This window comes from Aquarana catesbeiana, linkage group LG01 (assembly GCF_042186555.1).
Source record: "Aquarana catesbeiana isolate 2022-GZ linkage group LG01, ASM4218655v1, whole genome shotgun sequence".
Taxonomy (NCBI): domain Eukaryota; kingdom Metazoa; phylum Chordata; class Amphibia; order Anura; family Ranidae; genus Aquarana; species Aquarana catesbeiana.
This window is the reverse complement of record NC_133324.1, coordinates 94,823,616-94,848,034: the sequence shown is the minus strand read 5'-3', so window position 1 is coordinate 94,848,034 and position 24,419 is coordinate 94,823,616. Positions and strand designations below refer to the sequence as shown.

Here is a 24,419-nt window from a genome sequence, read left to right as displayed (position 1 = left end):
TGGAGTCTGCCAATTAACCGTGCAACTACCTAAGGGTGTCTTGGCCCTAACCCTCTCTCCCAAAGTTCTGTTAAGAGAAATAAAATCTTTTTTGCATTCAAGAAGTGTCTGGCGCCCAATGACTAACTACTTTACACCCACTATGCCTCACAACCCACCATATACAGAAGGATGTCAGCTATCTCTGGCCCTGGAGGTTCTCAGTAGACCGAAGGAGGCCGGAGGCCGGAGACCTTGCTACACCTGCAAAGTTAGGGCCACAGTCTGTTTGGGGAGGGCTATTTCTCATAACTCCCCAAAAAATGGCTAGAAACCTCTGATTTACCATTCTGCCAATTTTCAATGCCACACACTCTATTTTTTCTTGTTTTATTGCAAGTTAACTCTGAAGAAAATAAGAATAAAAACAATGTACTAAAATACAGAAATTCTCTGAAAACTTGGTTGTCTTGAGCTTGATTTATGGACAGGTTCAGGTAGGTCAAAACCAGTCATCATCACCTAATCTTGAAAGTAAATATCTGTAAAACAGAACAATGTGCATATATTAGGAAACTGTGTTTTTCCAACAGGATGAAATCATTAAATTAGGTCTAAAGCCAGTCACTAAAATCTCAAGTATGCATTACCATATTAATATAATTTCAAAAACTGTTTTCAATATATATAAATCTTCAGCTTTCATTATGGAATTTGTGTTAATCCTGCCACCATTTCCTTTTATAGGGTGACAACTGTAACTTTCATTTGTGCTCTGTTTTGTCATCCTATCACATGCATGTCCGCCGATGCCAGAGCGGGTGCACTTAGACAGGAAATGGCTTAAATTTTTTGGGAGGTTCAGCAGTACCGAGGATGCAACAAAGAATGTAAAAAATGAAAAACAGTCTTTTATTTAAAAGTTTGCAATAGTAATTTTTTTATATACAGTACTTTATATTGTCCAATTGGAGTTTATTTTTGTATAGTACTTAAATATGTTCAAGTATATTTCTATAGTATATAGATATTAAATAAAACTAATATTGCATAAAAATAAGAAAAAATAAAGTACCGGTAGTTTACATTTTTGGAAAACTGATTATGTATCCTCCTACTGCTGAAACAACTGCTCTAGGGGGCATGGCCTGGACGGCAATGGTGTAGGACGCAAGTAAGCTAAGCTCCGTTCTCGGTTTATCCTGTATTAACATCCTGCGTGCCCATAACGGCCTAACTGCACCTCTGCCTTACAGATTGGGACTCCTATACTGTGCCCATCATGTCCCCACCGAAGAGAAACACTACCGCCTCATCAACCCTGGACAGATACAGGCGACAGGAGCGGGACCACGAGGAGCAAGATGGCGACCCCCCGCCATCACCTACGGAGCACACGGCGACTGACACTGCCAAGGTACTGAAAGCTATCTCTGCATGTCAGTCGCTCCTGACCACAAAGATAGAGGAGATAAGGGTGGACATCTCCCTCATCAGACAGGATATGACTAAACTCCGGGACCCGGTGAAAGACACGGAGACCAGAATTAGCCAGGCAAAGGATATACTACATCCTCTTCAACACTCACATGAGGAAGTGCAACATCAACTACAGCAACTGGCCCAAAAGCAAAATGATCTTGAAAACAGAGCCCGCAGATCCAATCTTTGTTTCATAGGGCTGCCAGAGGGTGCTGAGGGTCCGGATCCTGCCACTTTTCTTGAGAAGCTGCTAATTAAAACCTATAACAGGGAGGCACTATCCACCACATTTGTGGTAGAGCGTGCTCATCGCATGCCTGCACGCCGCCCTCCAGAAGGGGCACCGCCACGCACTTTTATCGCAAAATTACTAAACTATCGAGACCAAGATATCATTCTGCGTTTAAATCGTGAAAAGGGAAACATCCCCTTCCAAGCGGGTCACATAATGGTATTCCCGGACTTTTCGGCGGAGGTCCAGAAACAGAGGGCCCGCTTCGTGGAAGTTAAGCGACGTCTGAGGGCTCACCATCTTATGTATGCCATTTTATTCCCAGCGCGTCTCCGCATCGTGGGAGAAGACCGAGCATATTTCCTTGAAGACCCGACTCTAGCCTCTGCCTGGTTGGACCAGAGATGTGGACAGAAATCGTCCCGCCTAATGGAGAACAACATCAGCCCTGCTCCAAGGGTAAGCTGATCTGTACTTTGCCCCTCTACGGAAACCTGCCTACTTCTGCCCACAGCTTGTCCCATGTAGCAGAATATATGTGGGGCACGGTGCTCACCTCACTGCAATAAAACTACACATTGTATTTATAGGCTCAGAGCACCGTGACCCCTCACCTGTATCCCCTTGAATCCATGTTGGTATCATAACCTGTCCACTATCTCCAGTAAGATGGTCATCAAGACCAATGGCCTGATATAACGGTTGTTCCCGATTCCTAAAATGGTTTGCAACCCAAAATGCATAGGGGATATTGTACCGGTATAATGGTCCTCTTTTCCTCAAAATTTTCTTGTTTCTCTAAGGCCGTTCTGGGGGGGGGGCTTTTTTTTTTGCTCCTCTTCATATACTTGGGAGTATCATTCCCCTCCACTTTACCCCTTACATATTACGAGAGCGGGACTATGCACATCCTTGATTACATAACTCACCAGTCCTGCAACTGGACCTGAAAACAGCGAATGTGCGCCCCCCGTATAGGTAGACACGTTGACTATCACCCACGTGGCCTGGAAGTCTTACGTGGGTGCTAGAAAGGTTGATGCGGAATAGTCCACATTAAGAATTTTTAAGTTGATTGGACTAATCCGTAAAGGTTATGGGAATAATGCCCCAGCTAAGTTGGGGAAGCTGAGGGCTTGGTGGGGGGAAAGGGAAAGTTATAAGTTATGGTTAATTGTTTGCAAGGTAACAAGGTACAAGAGTTATAAACATACATGGCACATTTTGTTATTGCAATGTTCCAGTTTATGCATCTCTCGGAATTGTGTGGGTGAACCGGCTCTGGGGACTGTCATGATACTCCTAATGGGAAATATTTGTCTCAATAGTGCATGGCCACCATAAAATTCTTAACCTGGAATGTCCGTGGGGTCCGGGACAAGTTCAAGCGCACGGAGGTATTTGGCTGTCTCAGATCCTACCGGGCAGATATAATAGTCTTGGTTGAGACACATATTACCGGCCAACTCCAGCTGGCACCGAGACGCCCATGGATAGGATGGACATACCATGCCACATACACCCCCTATTCACGTGGTGTGTCTATTTTAATAGCCAAGACTACACAATTTAGTCTATTATCAGTGCGGTTACTGAATAGATTATATTATTGTCTCGGATGTTCTGCTCCCTCTGCTGGAGGATGCAGGCTATCACGCTAGGTCATCGTCAGATCATGCCCCATGCTGGGCCACTATTCGCCTTGCTCCTCAGACAGGGCCACGCACACGGCGCCTTCATCCTTTTTGGCTATCAGCCATAGAGGAACAAGACTAGATAGTCGGTGAATGGCGGTTCTATTTTGACACCAATAGAGATACGGCATCTATAGGCATGGTATGGGAAGCATTTAAATTACACGCCCGCTCCATTCTATCTAGGCGCATTAACAGACTGAAAGCTTCCTCCACATTACTGCTCCGACAGGCCTCAGAGAAATTAGTGTCCATAATGAACGAATTTGCATTAAAGCCCACACCGTCCAATGTCTTAACGCTCAAGCTCCAAACACGTATAGTTGACCAACTACATTACGAAAAGGCTAAACAAAAGCATTTCTTTTCAAGACAACGAGTGTTCGAACAGGGTGAGCGTGCGGGTAAACTCCTAGCTTACCTGGCCCACCATGATGCTAGGCCACCGGTGGTGGTATCCTTATTGGATCCACAGAACTCTCCTATTACGGACCCTGCATCAGTGGCGGAGACATTTCGCTCCTATTATGCTGACTTATACACCTCCCAAGTGAAACCGCTATACAGGAGACTCGGACCTTCTTGCAGCACATACTTTTTCCCCATCTGTCTAAAACTCAGGCATTGGACCTGGTGGGCCCCATTACCGAAGATGAGGTAGCTTTGGCGATATCATCCCTTGCGCCAGCCAAAGCCCCGGGTCAGGATGGTCTACCATTCAACTTTTATGCAACATACTCAGAGGCTCTGATTCCTGAACTTCTGAAACTTTACAATCATATATTTGAATCCGAGTCCCTCCCCGAATCCCTATGGTAAGCGGTAATTATCGTACTTCCAAAGCCAGGCAAGAATCCCCAATACCCCAACTCCTACCGTCCAAAATCTTTACTGCAGGTAGACATCAAAATACTGCCAAAAATATTAGCTACCAGTCTTAGTCCAATTATTCTATCCCCTATTCATCCAGATCAAACGGGATTTATGCCCGGAGAAAATACAGCCATTGTGTTGCGTTTGTTAAAAATATGATTTTTTTATATTAATCAGACATAAGATAAATGGGACAATATTACAATAGTGAGTTTGTCAGATTACTGTCAGTTTCTTGGCTTGAGTAGATTTCTCAAACAAATGCTGTTTTATACAATGGGGGGTAGATATCATTGTTGTATTCAATTGGCAGTTTAATTAACAGGTTATTGTGTCTATAGCTACAGTAAACAAGTAAGACATTACTTGTTTGAGATTCTTTCAGCTTTGAAACTGAAAGAATGACTGTTAAATTACTGTCTTAGTTTGAGTAGACAATGGTACGTAGATACCATTTTTGTATTCAATTGACAGTTTTCAACAGTCCATTGTTTCTACAGCTACAGTAAACAGGTATGTTTTCTGTTGTTTGGTAACTATGGTAAACAGCCTGACACATAAAAGGGGTGAGTAGAGACACACACACACACACACACACCATCATGCTGTAACATCAGAAACCACCCATTTGCCTGATGCTCCAGAAGAATCGTTGCCAATGGAGATCACGAACATACAGTAAAAGAAGGTAAGTAACCTTTAAGTGTATTTGTACTATTATAGGCTATTACTATTATAGGCTATTATAATAATATAGGCTATTATAGGCTGTTCGGTTTGCTAGGCATTTTGCTTGTTATAGATATCTGTCAGTCTTGTATTGTATTCCTAATAATGTAATCGTTTTTGTATGTACAGCATCTTTGTATAGTAAAGCACATTTACACACTGCAGAAATCTCAGCTTCCTTGCTTATACCACAGAATAACCTTGCTAGATAGACGCAAGCAAAACATTTGGGGGTTCGTCCGGGATCTGTGCTATCATTCAACTGAAGCAGACCTGTTTTTCTGTAGTGTGTTGTGTAGCTTGTGTTAGGTAAAATGCTGCATAAGCTGTTTAGGAAAAGCAAGGCTGCAGAGGGTTCTGGTGGCCAGAAGGAAGTGTGCAGCTTACCTATCTGGGCCAGAGACAATGAGTGGGAGCCTCTTGCTAAAGAATTTGTGAAGTATGCTTCTCCCTTAAAGCTGACTTGGGGTGATAAAGTCTCAGATCATTTTGTAGATTTTAGCCTTAAGGGGTTGGATTTAAAGAGAGAAGAGGACAGTGTCCACTGTGGGCTGGTATTTCCTTAATGCTATTTACACTGAATCACAGAGAAGGGAGAAGGCAGAAGCAGAAGTTAAGGTATTAAAAGACCAGCTAGCAGTTGTTTCAGAGTGTGTGCGTTCAACTGCTAGTCGGGCTGATGATTTGCAAGAGCGTTGTGCAGCCCTCATGACCAAATCAATGAATGCCGTAAGGAAAAGGAAGGGCCATAAACCAAAATTGGGATTGTGAGGATGTGCTCTCCTCAAATGATAGTGAGGATAAGGAGATAGAGTTTGATATTTCGCAAGATGATCTGCTAGTGCGAAAGAAAAAGTATGCCAGACCTCTCATTACTAAGCATAGGAAAAAGAAACATGATAGAGAGGATATGGCAGATGGGGAGGTGCATTATCGCAACCCCAGAGATGTTGAATTTGAAGAAGTACGGGAGTTTACACAAACTGAACTTCATGAGCTGGCAAAGCAATACAAACAAAGGTCTGGGGAGCCCCTATTGACCTGGCTCCTACGCTTATGGGATGAAGGGGCGGACAGTGTTGTTTTGTCAGGTAAGGAAGCAGTGACTATGGGAGTGTTAACCCATGATCCACAATTGCGTCGGGCAATGCAAAAAGCCCGAGAGTTTAGCGTGAATTTTTCACTGTTAGACCTTGTGAGAGATGGAATAGTCCAAGTATACGCTAGTCCTACTGACCTGGTAAATACCTACTCCTGGAGATCAATAGAAGAGGGTATTTCCAGGTTATGTGAGATGGGTTGTATAACTGGATTAAATACGTTTCCAGAATGGATGGGTCCAGATATGGAACCCTTTACGTCTGCTCTGCGCTCTAAGCTGATAAAGTCTGCACCATTTAATCTCAGGGCTCCATTATTGTCCTTGTTGGGAGGCCTGGGATAAACAGCAAGATTCATGAAGCCACAATCCTTTTAAGCCAGTTGGGGGAGCTAGAGGAGACTAAAACAAAACCTGTCAGGGCAGTAGATAAGGTCAAGGCCAGACAGGAAGAATACAAGCAGAAAAGAACAGAGAAGAAAAGGAATGGGGTAGAGAAGATAGGAGGTAAAGAGAAAACCAGGCTTGTTATTTCTAGCCTAAAGATGAGATAGATGGGATTTCTACTGCAGAAATGCTGAAGAGGTGGAAACATTTAGTAAGGAAAACTTTCAGGGTTAGAAACACTACTCCTAGTGAAGATAACATCAGCCTAGACTTAGAGGAAACAGAACAGACCCCCCCTGTTAGCCCCAAACCAATTCCCAAAACTGAACATGAACCCAAACCCAAATCCCTTTATCCTGGGGAGGAATTAGAGAGAATCAGAAAAGGGGATTGGGAGGTTCCTTATCCTTTATGAAGGGAAGGTGAGTCTCCTGTAATAGCCGTGAGGGCAGTGACAGCAGAAGACCGACGCCCATATGCACTTGTCACTGTATGGTGGGGGAAGTCATCTTCTCCTACACATGTAATGGCTTTAGTTAAAGCGGAGCCGAAGTTACACTTTTGCAAGGAAATCCTTCCCATCACAAAGGAGAATTGATTTATGTAGAAGGTTTGGGAGGGCAAACTACACCAGCAGTTAGGATACGGGTGAAATTAGCTATTGGCAAGGGATCAGGATTTATGACAAATGTTTTGGTATCAGAGTTACCCGAAAATATTCCTGGGATGGATGTACTTCAAGGTCAGTCAATTCAGACTGAAAGAGGTACATTCACATTCGGGTATCCTGATAAAGCGTATCTGGAAAGGGCGATGAAGGCTGTGGTCAGAGGTCATGCAAAATGGACCCCTGTCTACATTCCTCCACCAGAAAAGCCAGTCTGTCTCAAGCAGTACAGACTTCCTGGAGGCCACAAAGAAATTGGGGAGACCATTTAAGAATATTTGAAAGTAGGGATCCTTAGACCTGCTGTAAGTCCTTTCTCATCTCCGGTGTACCCAGTAAAGAAACTTCTATTGAAGTCCAGATATGATCTCAATTGTTGAGAAAATTGCTAAAGATGCAAGAGAATATCATGCTGTGATAGACCTGGCTAATGCTTTCTTTTCAATTTTGATAGACCCAGAGTGTCAAGACCAGTTTGCTAGTACACTTTCACCGTGCTTCCTGAAGACTATGTTCATTCTCCAATGATTTGTCATGGACTGATTGCCCGAGATTTAAGTACCCTGAATTTGAAAGTCGCTGTGTTTCACTACATTGATGACATCATGATCTCTGGGACAAAAGTAGATGTAACTGAAGCACTGCACCTGCTGATAGAGCACTTGGAGAACAGAGGGTGGGCTATCAACAGAGACAAAGTCCAAGGACCTGCCAAAGAATTGAAATTCCTGGGAATGATGTGGACTGGGCCGCAGAGGAAAATTCCAGAGACAGTTGTGCAAACTATCCAGGCGCTGTCGCCCCCTACTACCAAAAAGGAGGCACAGAAGTTCATTGGCGTTGTGGGGATCTGGAGATTGTTCATCCCACATCTTGGACTGATTCTGCTATAATATATCTATATATAATGTCACCAGAAAAAAGATTGAGTTCTCAGGGGGTTCAGAGCAGCGGACTGCATTCCTGGCTGCTAAAGAAGCTATTTTGCAGCATCAGGGATTAGGACCTGTGAGACAAGGAGTACCATTTCAGCTGGAGGTAGTGAAGCAGAATGGTACCATATCTTGGAGTCTGTGGCAGCCAAATGAAAAGAAAGGACTGAGAGCAATACCCATTGGATTTTGGTCCAAACAACTGACAGGGGCACAGAAGAGATACACGCCCCTAGAGAAGTACCTGTTTGGGGCCTACACAACACTTCAACATGTAGAGACCATTACAGGAAAGGACACAGTCACCATCCATACTGCACTGCCAATAGCAGGATGGGTGAGAGATAATGGACTGGCCACTAGGGCAGCTGTAGCCCAGAACCAGACACTGATGAAATGGAAGTGGTACCTTCAAGAAAGAGGGGGTATTACAGCTGGGGATGTTAGAGACATTTCAAAACAGTTGGCTGGGCTTGTCACTTTTACCAGCACCCGGCCAGAAGAAGAAATTCCTGTGCTGCAGTCATCCCCCATTCAAGAGGCTCCACCTTTTGAGTCTCTTTCAGAAGATATGAAGGAGTCAGCGTGGTTCACTGATGGTTCAGCCAAAGTCACCTCGTCTGGACGTAAATGGACAGCAGCAGCCTGCGACCCAAGTACAGACACAGTCCTGCAGGAGACCGGAATTGGAGGGTCCAGTCAGTATGCAGAGTTGAAAGCTGTGGTGATGACTCTTCAGGAGGATCCTTCTTCCCATGTCACTATCTACACTGACAGCTGGGCAGTTTTTAAAGGACTGACAACTTAGATGCCCACGTGGAAGTCCAATGAATGGATGATTCATGGAAAGATGGTGTGGGGAGGCAAGGAAGTCTGGGACTACATCTGGAAGGAAGCTCACTCCCACACCATAAAAGTGGGGCATGTTGATGCACATGCGCCCCTAGTCCCAGACTTTGAGAACTATAACAGAGTTGCAGATGAAATCGCCAAAGTGAAGGCAGTTGTGCCAATTCATCCTGTCTTGATGAACTTGGCCAACTGGGCCCACAAGCAATCTGGACATTTGGGGCAGAAAGCAACATATGAATGGGCACAGCAGAGAGGATTGCCTATATCCATGGACATGATAAAAACTGTAATAGGGAACTGTACAGTGTGTGGAGAAGTGCGACAATGGCCATTGCAAAAGTACTCCACCGGGTGGATTAAGAGGGGTGAGAGGCCTGCAGAGATCTGGCAGATCGATTTCATAGGTCCCCTGCCCCGGGGAAATAATGGACTGAGATATTGTTGCACTGCAGTGGACACCTATTCAGGACTTATGCTTGTTCATCCCTGCAAACGTGCAGATCAAACCGCAACGCTTCAACTGCTCCAGAAACTTGTCGTTGCTTATGGTTGTCCCAAACATGTCCAAAGTGATAACGGCTCACACTTCACTGGATCAACAGGACAGCAGTGGGCCAAAGATTCTGGAGTGTACTGGTTGTGCCACATCCCATACCATCCACAGGCAGCTGGTTTGATTGTAAGATACAACGGGCTATTGAAGGACCAGATACGCAAACTTACACCCACACATACACTAAGGGGGTGGGATTGGGTCCTCACACAGGCAGTCATGTTGTTAAATTCTAGGCCAATAGCCAAAAGCACACCATATGAGAGGATGGTAGGGGCTGGGGCACAGATTCCACAGCTGGAGTGCAGAGTTCAGTATTTATGTAAGGTTCCTGAAAGAACAGGGCTTAACAGATACCATGTTACTGCTTCCCATGACATAGAAACCAATAGTGACGTATCTGAAGCTGAAGCCTATCTAGGAATGAGAGGGAATCTGGCAGGTAGGTTTGAAGTTACATTTGCATTGACAGATGAGCTTCAAGACAGTGGCTGGGACTCTGACTGACTGGTTAGTGGATACTTCTCAGCAAGAGTGGAAAGTGAGGCTACATAACAGCAAACCTTCCAAAATAAACAGCAGTGTTCTTCTGGGAAATATCAGTATATTTTCTCTCCTCCCTATTGATGTTCTTTGGGAGGGTCAGAAGTGGGTACAGGCAGGGGGCAAAGTGTTAGTCAGATATCCAGGCAAGAAGCCATTTAGAGGAGAGATTATAGCTGAAGGGCTTGGATCTACTGTTTATGTAGTTACATAGTTACATAGTAGGTGAGGTTGAAAAAAGACACAAGTCCATCAAGTCCAACCTATATGTGTGATTATGTGTCAGTATTACCTTACATATCCCTGTATGTTGCGGTCGTTCAGGTGCTTATCTAATAGTTTCTTGAAGCTATCAATGCTCCCCACTGAGACCACCGCCTGTGGAAGGGAATTCCACATCCTTACCGCTCTTACAGTAAAGAACCCTCTACGTAGTTTAAGGTTAAACCTCTTTTCTTCTAATTGTAATGAGTGGCCCCGAGTCTTATTAAACTCTCTTCTGCGAAAAAGTTTTATCCCTATTGTGGGGTCACCAGTACAGTATTTGTAAATTGAAATCATATCCCCTCTCAAGCATCTCTTCTCCAGAGAGAATAAGTTCAACGCTCGCAACCTTTCCCCATAACTAAGATCCTCCAGACCCTTTATTAGCTTTGTTGCCCTTCTTTGTACTCGCTCCATTTCCAGTACATCCTTCCTAAGGACTGGTGCCCAGAACTGGACAGCATACTCCAGGTGCGGCCGGACCAGAGTCTTGTAGAGCGGGAGAATTATCATTCTATCTCTGGAGTTGATCCCCTTTTTAATACATGCCAATATTCTGTTTGCCTTATTAGCAGCAGCTTGGCATTGCATGCCATTGCTGAGCCTATCATCTACTAGGACCCCCAAGTCCTTTTCCATCCTAGATTCCCCCAGAGGTTCTCCCCCCAGTGTATAGATTGCATTCATATATTCATAATATGTATTATTATAAGGAACAGATAATCCGCTTTGTTTTCCACTCCACAGGCTGTCTCCGATTTGATCCATAGGAAGACCAGAGAAAAGTGGTTACACGATGGAAAGAATGACGGAAGATCGAAAGAGCTGTGGAGAGCAAGGCCTTTGATGTATTACAAGCCTGGACTTGCTTCTAAAGAACTTTAGAATGGACTTTCTAATGAACTTTTAAAGACTGAAACACCTTCTCAATGACAGAAATATCGGAGGCATTGCATTCAAGGAAAATGAATGTTTAAAATGAGTTTTCATAGTAATTAAGTCATTTTCCATATGGAGTCTGAAAGAAAAAAAATCTAGGGCGGAATGTGTTTCGTTTGTTAAAAATATGATTTTTTTTATATTAAGCAGACATAAGATAAATGGGACAATATTACAATAGTGAGTTGGTCAGATTACTGTCAGTTTTTTTGGCTTGAGTAGATTTCTCAAACAAATGCTGTTTTATACAATGGGGGGTAGATATCATTGTTGTATTCAATTGACAGTTCAATTAACAGGCTATTGTCTCTATAGCTACAGTAAACAAGTAAGACATTACTTGTTTGAGATTCTTTCAGGTTTCAGACTGAAAGAATGACTGTTTTGGTTTGAGTAGACAATGGTACGTAGATACCATTTTTGTATTCAATTGACAGTTTTGAACAGTCCATTGTTTCTACAGCTACAGTAAACAGGTATGTTTTCTGTTGTTTGGTAACTATGGTAAACAGCCTGACACATAAAAGGGGTGAGTAGAGACACACACACACACACACCATCATGCTGTAACATCAGAAACCACCCATGATAGAAGAACAGTGCCTGATGCTCCAGAAGAATTGTTGCCAATGGAGATCACGAACATACAGTAACAGAAGGTAAGTAACCTTTAAGTGTATTTGTACTATTATAGGCTATTACTATTATAGGCTGTTCAGTTTGCTAGGCATTTTGCTTCTTATAGATATCTGTCAGTCTTGTATTGTATTCCTAATATTGTAATAGTTTTTCTATGTACAGCATCTTTGTATAGTAAAGCACATTTACACACTGCAGAAATCTCAGCTTCCTTGCTTATACCACAGAGTAACCGTGCTAGATAGACGCAAGAAAAACAGCCATGAATATTCGAAGACTCCACATGAACCTTCAGGCGAGCCACAAGACAGTGGGCACTAGAGCAGTGATAAGGCGTTTGATTCTGTGGAGTGGGGATTCTTGTGGGAATGCCTGAGGGGATATGGATTTGGTCCAAATTTTATTAAATGGGTTAGGTTGCTATACTTCTCCCCAGAGGCCCGAGTGGCAGTGAATGGGCGGTTGTCTGACCCCTTCCCTCTGGGTCGGGGGACTCGGCAGGGCCCCAATATTATATGCCCTAGCTGCAGAACCACTTGCCATATCACTCAGAACAAATCCAAATATCCGTGGTCTACGGTTGGGATCCCTAATGGAGACGGTGAGCATGTACGCGGATGACATGCTCCTGTATTTGGAGGATATGGGCCCGTCCTTGCAGGCTGCCCTCCAGACCATTTCTTTGGAAAACACTCAGGACTGTGCATAAATTGAACTAAGTCGCAGATCTTACCCCTAGACCCGTCCCCGCCTACACGAGATGCTGCGTCCCTTCCACTACACAGGGTGTCCTCCATACAATATCTAGGAATACAGGTCACCAGAGAACTCCTAGAATACATACCTAACAATGTGGAGCCGCTGTTCGCCTACTTGAAAACCCAAACGCAATCCTGGGCCCGACTCCCATTAGGCATGATGGGAAGGATCAATCTTGTCAAAATGATTTTATTATCAAAATTCCTGTATATGTTTTGGCACTCACCGATACTAATCCCATAAAAAATCTTCAAAACGCTAGATAGTATCCTTAACACCTTTATCTGGGGCCCCAGTAGGCATAAGTTGGCGTGGAATACCCTCAAAAACCCGACCTCATCGGGGGAAGCAGCTCTCCCAGACTTTCACTCATATTATATAGCTGCCCAGCTGTCCCATTTTTACCATCTCCATAAGACAGACGGTCCTAGATACCAAGCTCTGACATGTAAAAGGCCGAATAGCAACACGCACTCTACCTTACAAGTACTATTCAGAGGCGGAGGGGGTAGGAGGGGTGTGGAGGGCCGAAATCTATTACTGGCACATCACAAACGCATATGGGAGAGTGCGCTCAGAATGACCGGAGCTGATTTTGTCCACTCGCACATGCCTCTCTGACATAACCCCCAATTAAGGGAGCTGTTGTCAATCCCGGGTACTAATGAAAACAAGATCAACCAGCGCAAACCAAAATCCCTAATCAAGCAGCAGCTGTGATACTGAGGGTAAAATTTATCAAATCCCAAAATGTGCATCAAAGAAAAAAGCAGTACAGCGCATAAATTAAACTAAATATATAAACAACTAAAGGTCCAGTATAAAAAGAATGCAGGTAAAATCCAGTGATTCTTCCAGTGATACTAGTGACATGAGGTAAAAATGTTGCAGGGTGACTGTGAAGACAAACGTGGACCTCCACCTTCAGTGATACTAGCCGCTCACCTCAATAGATGGACCCCTGAGTGAATCAGTCAGGTCAAACACAGCAGTTCCCTCACCAGGGAATTAATCAGGAGGAGATGAGTGCACCGTAAAACATCAGCAGCAGCAGCTTTCAGTAACCAACAGACAGGCAGTAATCACATGTAAAAGATAAGGAAGGAATCTAGTGCTCTCTGAATGATAATCAAATCAATTTAATAAAAAAGCGAAAGAACTCACAATAAAATGCACTGTACCCCAGTGCGGAGGATAAAAGCATGGAAGGAATGGATGTCCCATAGAGGATGGACGAGCGGAGCGCGGGTGACGTCACGATCAGGGCACGTTCTCCTTGCCGTACGCGTTACGTCCCTCAAAATGGGCGGGACTTCCTCAGCGGCCGCTGAGGAAGTCCCGCCCACTTTGAGGGACGTAACGCGTGCATTTTATTGTGAGTTCTTTCGCTTTTTTATTAAATTGATTTGATTATCATTCAGGGAGCACTAGATTCCTTCCTTATCTTTTACATGTGATTACTGCCTGTCTGTTGGTTACTGAAAGCTGCTGCTGCTGATGTTTTACGGTGCACTCATCTCCTCCTGATTAATTCCCTGGTGAGGGAACTGCTGTGTTTGACCTGACTAATTCACTCAGGGGTCCATCTATTGAGGTGAGCGGCTAGTATCACTGAAGGTGGAGGTCCACGTTTGTCACCACAGTCACCCTGCAACATTTTTACCTCATGTCACTAGTATCACTGGAAGAATCACTGGATTTTACCTGCATTCTTTTTATACTGGACTTTTAGTTGTTTATATATTTAGTTTAATTAATGCGCTGTACTGCTTTTTTCTTTGAATCCCGGGTACTAGCATCTGGGCATCCAAGGGAATATTGTATTTGCACCAAGTAATTACCCCACTTGGAGTCCGTAGTTTTCAAACACTGCATGACGAGTTTGATCTACCTTCACATATGATATTCAGATATGCACAGATGCGTCACGCCCTTCAGGCCCAATTTGCAGACGGTTTCCCCAATCCACAAACATTAACCATGGTAGATGTTATAACTGGCGAAGACCCCTCCAAATTGATCTCTACTTTGTACAATATATTGAGAATTCGTTCAGTAGCACGGATCATAGACACTTCTAAGAATAGATGGGAGGAGGATGTGGGCCCGTTGGAGGAAGTGGACTGGGAGGAGATTCTGGAAAACACAAAAAAAAGTTTCCCCTAGACTCTCCGAGCAGTTGAGCCAACTGTATATTATACATAAATCTTATCTCACACCAGCACGAATCGTTAAATATCATGCCAACCAAAACCCGAGATGCCCGAGATGTGCAGACCACCCTTGTGCATTCTACCATTTGATATGGACGTGTCCAGACATCCAGACTTACTGGACGCAAATTATACAATTTTTGCATGACCGCATGGGCTCGCCTTTACAACTAGACTCGAAAATGTGCCTATTGGGCTTACTCCCAGACACCTCAATTGACAAATTTCTAGCCACATTCTTGTACAAGACTCTGTTCAGTGCTAGGAAGTTGATAGCTAGACACTGGATGCGGAATACACCCCCCATGGTCCAAGCTTGGATAGGGGAAATAAACTCAACTCTACCATACAAGGAAGTCATATCGACACATGGGGTGCCCTGCCAAATACAACAAGGTCTGGGATAGGTGGCTTGAGTCCCCCGACACCTGTAATGATTAGGCTAATATAACTACATGAAAACTTAGAGTCTACTGTTGTCTAGATGGACACGCAGGGATTATATTATAATGTGTATAGATAGATAGCTATAGGAGTTCATGAAGCCAGGAAGCTACATGCAATCTAGAGATCACCCTGGAAGCCAGCAAACACAAACAGATACGGCTCATTGGGTAACTAGGATAGGATATCTGCATATGCTTGTTTTGTGACTTAATAATGTTACATATACCTTGTACCATGCCTGTATGTTTTGTTGTTTAATTACAAATAAACTTGCTTTTGAAAAAACAAAAAACAAACAACTGCTCTAAAAGTAATCCATGGCATAGAACGCGTGTCATGTGGCCCTTGCACCCAGTGCTTTTTTTCATCCAGGACGTGGCAGAACTCTGTTCAGCCACCTCCAGTTCTCGCCCTCTACTCCTGCACTCACAGTGGGGATGAGGGAGATGCAGGTGCAGTGTGGGATGGGTCATTATGTGGTAAGCTGCTCTGTGATTCCCCATCTGTGCCTGGGTCAGGGCCGTCTTTAAGGCAGGGGCAGCTGCCCTGGGCCCTGTCATTGTTGTGGGGCCCAAAGCAGCTGCCTCATACGTGCCATCTATCCCAGTTTAAATTTCCTCTTCCCTTGAGGTCTTAGTCCTGTGCTCTCTCCTGATATCTCAGTGTGAAGTCCTGTTACTAATGCTGCCCAGCTCTGTCCTGTTGTTGTGTACGGATGACTCACCTGCAAACCCTGTGTTTACATGTAAAGACTGGCATTGATATATAAATAGCGACTGAATTCATATGTAAATTGTGGCGGACTAGCAGCATTCATATGTAAATAGAGGTGGTATTCATATGTATATCATGCCCCCCTGAGGTTATATCAATCATCACCTATACTGAATGCTGCCCACTGGGAGATAAAGGGGCATGCTTGAAAGTCCTGCCTACAACTGTGGTCATTAAGCTCACCGTCAGCCTGTTCTGCAAAGGTAAGCAAATTAGTGTTGGGTGGGGTAGTGTGGGGTGTGCAGAGGTTGGCAGAGAAGGAATTACAGTTTGGGGTGCACAAGTAGGCATGGAGGGAATGTATGGAGGTAAGGAAGGTGGGTGCAAAGATGAGCAGAGGAGGCAGGTAGAGTTAAAGGGGAAGGGGACTGGAGTGCAGATGATGGGGTAGGTTTGGGGTGCAGATGTTAGCATGGGTTTTAGGATGCAAAGGTGTACTGACAGGGTGGATAAAGATGTAGGTCACGTGTTGGGCAGCCCATTCATTTTAAAGGGCTGCTCTATGCGATACAAATGTGGAAGAAAGTCCCAAACCCTTTTTTAAAATCACACGGTGCCAAGGCACATGTCAGCAGATGCGTCAGTGTGTCATTAACAATTAATGGCACTGCTGTGTATCTGCTAAAGAGCAGCATGTTTCTGTGGTGTCAGGAAAGCAATTTTGCATGCGTTCCTGATGCACACAAATATGAACACAGGCTGAATGTCTCAGAGTTACATTGGTGGTCAGTGTAAATCTTCACATTACATTGGTGCTTGGTGTAGAATCATTTCATTTACACTAGTGGCCAGTGTGAATGTCCCCCTTACATTGGTGGTCAGTGTAAATCCCTCCTTACATTGGTGGTTACTGTGAATGCTTCTAGTACATTAGTGGTCAGTGTAAACCCCTATTACATTGGTTATCCAGTGTTGAAACTCCTCTTTATATTGATAGTCGGTAAAGAAAAAAATCAACATTACCATTGATCACACCCTCCCCTCCCCCCAGCACTGCCACTGATCCCAAGAGTCCTGGGATCCCTAGGAGTTTTCTGTTTATTAATGGGTCCCCTCACCTCCCCAGTCCATGGTGTGCAAGCAGTGAGGAGATGATGTGCTGTAACCTCTAGCAACCAATCAGTAAGCGGTAATGATGTGCAGTAATCTCTAGCAACCAATTAACAAGCAGAAATCATGTGCTGGAACCTCTAGCAACTAATCAGTGAGCCGTAATGTGTGCTGTAACCTGTAGCAACCAGTCAGTGAGCACTAATGAGACACTGTAACCTCTGGCAACCAATCACAATCGCTGCCTGATCTGATTCAGTAAACTGATTTTGAGTCTATCTGCTATTTATTGTATGTCTCAGAGCAGGTGGAGAACAAAACTGCATGGAAGGTGGGGGGGGGCAAGACATTTTTTGCCCAGGGTCCAATCCATATTAAAGACGGCTCTGGCCTCGGTGCACAGACGCTGACCAATGACCTCCCTGCAAGTGAGAAAGACAGAGCCGCCTACACTAGAGCTGGGCCCGGAAGGTGAGATGCGAGGAGCTTTTGGGGATGGGGGGAAGATGAGGGCTGTGGAGGGAGATGTGTGAGGTCACAACTGAGGAGAAGTGGACACCCTGTGAAAGAGAGTTGAACCCTGCACACTGCATAGCACACCCGTAAACCTCACACTCTGTACACAGCGCACTCCTGAACTCTGCATTCTGTACCTAGCACATCCCTGAACTCTGCACTCTGTGCATAAGGTACTCCTGAACACTGCACTTTATGCATAGGGCACCTCTGAACTTTGCACTCTGTGCATAGGGCACCCCTGAACTCTGCACGTAGCACGCTCCTGGTATTTATTCCCCCTTTAAGATACTCCCACTGTTCGATGCAGTTTGGCGGGTGGGGGAGCGTGGTTGAGTTCCTGCACCTACTCTCTGAGTACATTTATACAATCTTACAGATACATTTGGCCCTTAGAGGGCAACCATAATGCTGATGTGGCCCGCAAATGATATTGAGTTTGACATCCCTGGCTTAGAAGATGGGCAGCTGACTCACCAAGTCATGACTTTGAGATATCTATCCATCTTTAAAGCTTAGTTAGTTAGTTAGTTAGTTAGTTAGTTAGTTAGTTAGTTAGTTAGTTTGACAGCTAGTTCCCCAAGATTGGATGATCTAGGATATAGCTGAGGCACAGTGGGTACCTGATGGCGGCTTAACTTGAATGAATGAAACATTATCTATGAATGGATATTCACCTGTCCTCTCTTTAGAGCAGCCTTTTTCACCAGGGTGCTCAGGCACCCTGGGGTGCCTTAAGGTTTCTTCAGGGGTGCCTTGGCAAAATGCCTAAAAATGTCCCAAAAAATGTATACAAGCCAGCAGGTCGATGAAGCCTACCTTTTAGTTACACAAAGCCACAGGTTTTCATTATGCACCATTATGACCTTCTAGCCACCGTCATCCTAACAACCAATTATTTCATCAGTTGATAAGGAGGATGTCGGTCACCTACACGGCATCCTTGTTTGACCCTCCTGTGCCCCTCTCCTTTAGCACTGAGGTCACATTAGCTGACTAATGTGGAGAAACTGAGGTAGAAGAGTAACATTGGAATACTAGTCAGTACCAGTAAGCAAAAGTGTATTTGTTTTGGAAGAATAAATGGCTAAAGTAAGGCTATTATGAATAGAGGAACTGTGTGGAAAAGCTGGGCATTATTGGTCTCTCTTGACGAGAGCTTTTGATAGCCATTTAATTGTTAACTCCCACCACACTGGAAGATAATGGCGGCGGGGGTGGGTGGGGCATGGTCAGAGAAGTTTCTTATACTAAAAGAAGAGAAATCAGCCCAAGGGACACATCCTACTGACTGTGAGTTATGTCCCTTGTGTTGAACTTTCTGTGTTTTTTTTTTTTTTCCACTTTAACTACACTTAGGCTTTATATATGTTGGTTGGTAATAATTGTTTTTCTTTTCTCTTTTGTATTTTTTTATTTTATTGCCACCTAGTGATCTGGCCAGCAAGTCTGCTATTTTCAACTTCCTTTAAAGCCCCATTCACACGGTGTTTACTTGTGTGCCCCGAGCAGGGCCATGTTTTGCCGCCACAGGGATGCACAGCTGTTACATGCATCTACGTACTGGCAGTCCCACAGATGTCTTTTGGAACACACAGCTACACAGACACAGCCACTGTGTCCCAATGTGACATTCATTCAGGTGCCCGGACCTGAACACATCTGTCACGGAACGCCCCACACCCCGCTTGAGTGCTTCCGTCAGTATACCGCTTCCTAAGTTCTGGAACACGAGTCCAATGGATCTGGCTATAGGAACCCCCAAGAACTAGACAACACCAGTCTTGGAGTACATCAGAACTGCCTTTATTTTGAGATCTCACAGACCTTTATACAGCAGGGATGACTCAAAGCTAACCTAATTAACATGACCTAATTTACTACAAAATGTACCCAGACCAGATGACAGTCTTGTGGGCACCGAGCTTCACACATTAATACAATTAACAATACAAACAACAATCTCCCCCCTCCTCAGCCTAGACCATTCGTCTATTAGCCAGGGCTGGTGGCTAATGTGATCAGCTCTCTCAATTAACATAAACACATGTTGATAACACCAGCATCTCCTCACAGGATGTGTCCCAGCAGAATGAATCAGTCTTATCAGCAGGGGGCTGCTGGAGGAATCCCCCCTCCCTCTTCAGGGACACAAATATACAGTAAGGAGTCCCCATACAATATATACATGACTGAGTCCGATTAATACAGTTCAGACTGGATTTCTCATTCACCTCAAATGCTAGGGCCCATAATCGGTGGGCAACAGGCTTGCACACAGTCCTCTCCAACAGCCTCCGCTCTGGCCATGCCCGTGACATTTCTCCCCTTTCAGCAGGAGACTAACACAGGAGGAGACCCCAGACGGGTTGACTCCGAAGTTAGTAAACAGCTCCAGTCCTCTACTGCCTGTACCCACACAGTACCCCAAACAAATTATCCCAAACAGTGCATTACTCACCCAGCCATCCTCTGCCTCTCTCAGAGAACATATCTGCCGCTGGAGAGAAGACAGGGTGACTGGGCTCACTCTGTCATGCTGTTGGGGATCTGGGCCCACTGCCCAGCATCCCTGGGGTATACAGGTGGAGACTGAAGTTCCATCCACCTTCACAGGAAATCCATCCTCTGTTAGTTGAGGGCAGAGTCCAGCAGTCCTCGGCCCTGTTGCCAGCCCTTCTGCTGGAAACCCCACACCATCTGTTCCGGCTAACTGTTGGAGAGGGAGGCTGACTGCCCCGCCTCCCTGGAACTCTGTAGTTGTTGCCGGTGCTGGGCAGAGGTTGGTAGCACTCTGCCCTGTTGCCAGCACTTCTGCTGGGGACTCCGCATCCTCTGCTCCGGCTAACTGTTGGGGCAGGCAGCTGGCTTCCTCCACTCCCAAACTGTGTAGCTGCCATTGGGGAGGTGAGCCGGCTGCTTCCTTTTCCATTCCCTCATCTGGCTGCTGGGACGACATGTCGATGGTACTGTCTCCCAGGTACACGGATCTTTGCTGGGGAGGAAAGCCCACTTCCTCCACCCTGGCCAACTGTTGGGGAGGGACAACACACACCTCCTCTCCCTTCTCCCCCTGTATCTGCTGCTGGGAAGTGATTGCCATCTTCTCACCCTGAGCCTCCACAATTGCTGCAGGTGTGGGGCAGAGGTCTTGGACCCTGTGTCCGGTTGCCAGCACTTCTGCTGGGGGTTTGCTAGGTGGTTCCTCCTCTACAGAAATGTCTATTAAATCCCCAGTCTCTGGAAGTGGTAAAAGTGTGGGACAGAGGTCTTGGACCCTCTGTTCAGTTACCAGATCTTCAGCTGGAGAAGTTTGTTTTAACTCCATAGATGCTGCTGGCAGAAAATCACATGTCCCTGTCAGTGTTGTGGGAGAAAGGCCGACTACCTCTTCTCTCAGGAAGGCCAAAGCCACTGTTGGTGCTGGGCAGAACACAGTGAACTTTGGCCCTGATAGCAGCTCTTCTGCTGGAGGCTCATCAGGTTGTTCTTCCTCAGCAGAAAAGTCTATCAAATCCCATGTCTCTGCAACTGATGTCGGGGAATAGGGGTTCACCATCTCCTGTCCATGGAACCCAGAAGATGTTATCATTTCTGGACAGAGGTTAGCAGAGCTCTGCCCTGTTGTCAGCACTTCAGGTTTGGGGACGGCAATCTCCGGATTTTCCACTGCCGATTCTCTGGCATGCTGCTGAACTTGTTCTAGCAGTTTCCTGTATGCCCTTTCCAGATGCTGCTCCTTCCTTAGCAAATGGTCCAGATCAGGTTTGAGCTCTGAGACCCCTGCAAGACCGAGCATAGACTCTCTATAGTCTCTCATGTCCTCAAGGTCAGGTTCCCCTTCATCACCAAACATAAAAAGATCTGTAAGGTTCTCCCACAGCAATCCAGGGCCGCCAAAGTCATATCCCTCCGGAGAGCATTCTGTTGTCTCCCCTAAATATCCCTCCTCTGCGTGCCATTGCAGAGCCCGATATCGATTGTCCAGCTCTATCTCCCGCTGGACCAACCTGTCCAACTCAGTCACCCATTGCTCCTGGGGCTGCTCTCCCAGGAATGCCATCCGCAATGCCCGTTGGTCACTGGCCCGTTGCTCTTGGGTTGGAAAGCACTTGCCCTGTTTTATACCAGCGAGACGGAGGGCTGCAATCCAGAGCTCCACCCGAATCAGCTGCCTGAGCTCCAGGTATTCATCCTCAGACACAGTCCTGGTGTACGTTGAAAGGATGATCCGCAGCAGCCCCGGGAATTCTGATGCCAGGTCCATATCTCCGCTGGGGTGACTGAAGTCTGCTATGCTGATCTTGGATCCAGTTGGAGGTTTGGATGTCCCAGACTTCAGACTTCAGGAAGCTTTCCCGCTGCTTGCCACCAATGTCACGGAACGCCCCACACTCCGCTTGAGTGCTTCCGTCAGTATACCGCTTCCTAAGTTCTGGAACACGAGTCCAATGGATCTGGCTATAGGAACCCCCAAGAACTAGACAACACCAGTCTTGGAGTACATCAGAACTGCCTTTATTTTGAGATCTCACAGACCTTTATACAGCAGGGATGACTCAAAGCTAACCTAATTAACATGACCTAATTTACTACAAAATGTACCCAGACCAGATGACAGTCTTGTGGGCACCGAGCTTCACACATTAATACAATTAACAATACAAACAACAATCTCCCCCCTCCTCAGCCTAGACCATTCGTCTATTATCCAGGGCTGGTGGCTAATGTGATCAGCTCTCTCAATTAACATAAACACATGTTGATAACACCAGCATCTCCTCACAGGATGTGTCCCAGCAGAACGAATCAGTCTTATCAGCAGGGGGCTGCTGGAGGAATCCCCCCTCCCTCTTCAGGGACACAAATATACAGTAAGGAGTCCCCATACAATATATACATGACTGAGTCCGATTAATACAGTTCAGACTGGATTTCTCATTCACCTCAAATGCTAGGGCCCATAATCGGTGGGCAACAGGCTTGCACACAGTCCTCTCCAACAGCCTCCGCTCTGGCCATGCCTGTGACAACATCCAAGGTTCTGATCTTGCTAATGTACAGTGACCTAAAAGTTATTTCAAGGGTTCCTTTGGATTTTCAAGGTTGAGAAAGGCAATCTACACAAACAAAAAGAGTATAACATCTTACAAACACATCACGGGGGGTTTACTAAAACTGGAGTGGGCATAATCTGGTGCAGCTCTGCATAGAAACCAATCGGCTTTGAGATTTAATTGTAAAAGCTTAATTGAATACAGCAAACAAATACTCTTGCGCACAAGTGTGTTGATCAGGTGATCTAGAGTTCGATATGGATAATGTCTCAGGCCTTGCTGCCCTCCAGGATAGGGATATCCTAGCAGTCAAACAAGAAAAAAGAAAGAGAGCGCACCAACCTTGTGCATTATCCTTTGATAAGTTTAATAAGAGAGTGAATTAAAAACTACTTACAAACGTGTGAAGGAAAAACCACAGTGTAAAAGCCCTAATCAGTCTGGTATCAACAGTCTCCAGGCGATAAAGGAGAGGACACGAAAACCACTTCTGGTTGACACGTTTTGAAGGAATACCTTCTTCCTCAGAGCCTACTTAATTGAATAAGCTGAAGTTAAAAGCTGATTGGCTACCATGCACAGCTGCACCAAATTCTGAGTGCTCCAGTTTTAATAAATCCCACCCATTGCCATTTACAAAGTTACACAGTAATTTCTCTGTACAGTCTTGTGGCTTCGTTGACTCTGAGAGCTGCATACGGTAATATCATTTTTTTTTCTCCATATGTAGCATAATATATAAACATGACAAACTTACTCGCAGGTTGGCAGCTTTGGTGACCATACATAGTCAACGCCAAAGTATAGCCAAGGTTCTTCACTGCATGTGCTCTGGCTTCTTCCTTGAAGTCTATAGCCGCTATCACACATGATTTCAACTACATCTGAAGTAGAGAATCCATGGCCATGAATTTCAGGATCGTAAGGAACGTCATTTTTCTGAGTTATTCGCCCATTCGCAATTTTTGGTGAACGGCAGCCTTTTTCTACAAAAAATAAGAAAATATTATATATGTAAACCCTGAAAATTAACTTCTCTTATTTGCTCCTTTTTGATCTATTAAATATACCATTAAAAGCTTTTTATTTTAGCAATACGACAAGTGCAAAAAAAAAAATACATATTCATCCTGACAGAGATCTAGTGAGCTTCCAAAAATATCCTGTATGCTCTGATCCTGATTTACTAAGGGAGTAGAGTATGTTCACTATTCCAAACATTGCAAAAAAAAAAAAAAAAACTACCCAATCATGCGCAAGTAAAATTTAAGAACATAAAACAGGCTTTTTGCTTGCACATAGTTGGATGATTGAAGCTAGCACAACTTCAGCTCCTTCATTCAGTTAAGTGAAAATTCACTTTGCAAAGAGAATATTAATGCAGTTGCACTGACTTCCGTCATTCAGTGTAAGCAAAAATCTTTTCTTTTCTTTTTTTTTTATTGTTTTTTTTTTTTATTCGTTAGTGCATGTTTGAATACTCCTTGCAAATTACATTTTCACTTTGTTCCACGTCATTCACTAAAATAAGGAAAAGTTCCCTTTGAGAGTGGATATGCTCCATTCCTTTAGTAAAGCAACCTCATTGCGAGCTTATGATCAATGTGACCCCTTGCATAGACATGAATATGATTTGATCATTCAGACTCATATTAACAAAGTAGAAAAGGAGACGCTGTCTCACCTCAGCTATCAAAGCTCACCTTCAGCTTTTCCAACTTCCCCTCCCCCATGTCTCG

General features: G+C 44.8%; 1 protein-coding gene across 4 annotated transcripts in view; it reads right to left on the bottom strand.

The window, feature by feature from the left end:
* Nucleotides 1–355: 355 nt before the first annotated feature.
* Nucleotides 356–24,419, bottom strand: part of LOC141132932 (C4b-binding protein alpha chain-like) — a 126,182-nt gene continuing 102,118 nt past the window's right edge. For 3 of the 4 annotated variants that reach the window (XM_073621967.1, XM_073621942.1, XM_073621958.1), the window contains 2 exons: nucleotides 23,438–23,666; nucleotides 356–521 (listed from right to left, as the gene is read on the bottom strand). In XM_073621967.1, coding sequence (XP_073478068.1) covers nucleotides 482–521; nucleotides 23,438–23,666 — 269 coding nt within the window. In that variant the 3' untranslated portion in view covers nucleotides 356–481. Of the gene's footprint in view, nucleotides 522–22,688; nucleotides 22,744–23,437; nucleotides 23,667–24,419 lie in introns of those variants that run through there. The other variant, XM_073621950.1, reaches the window with a different exon arrangement.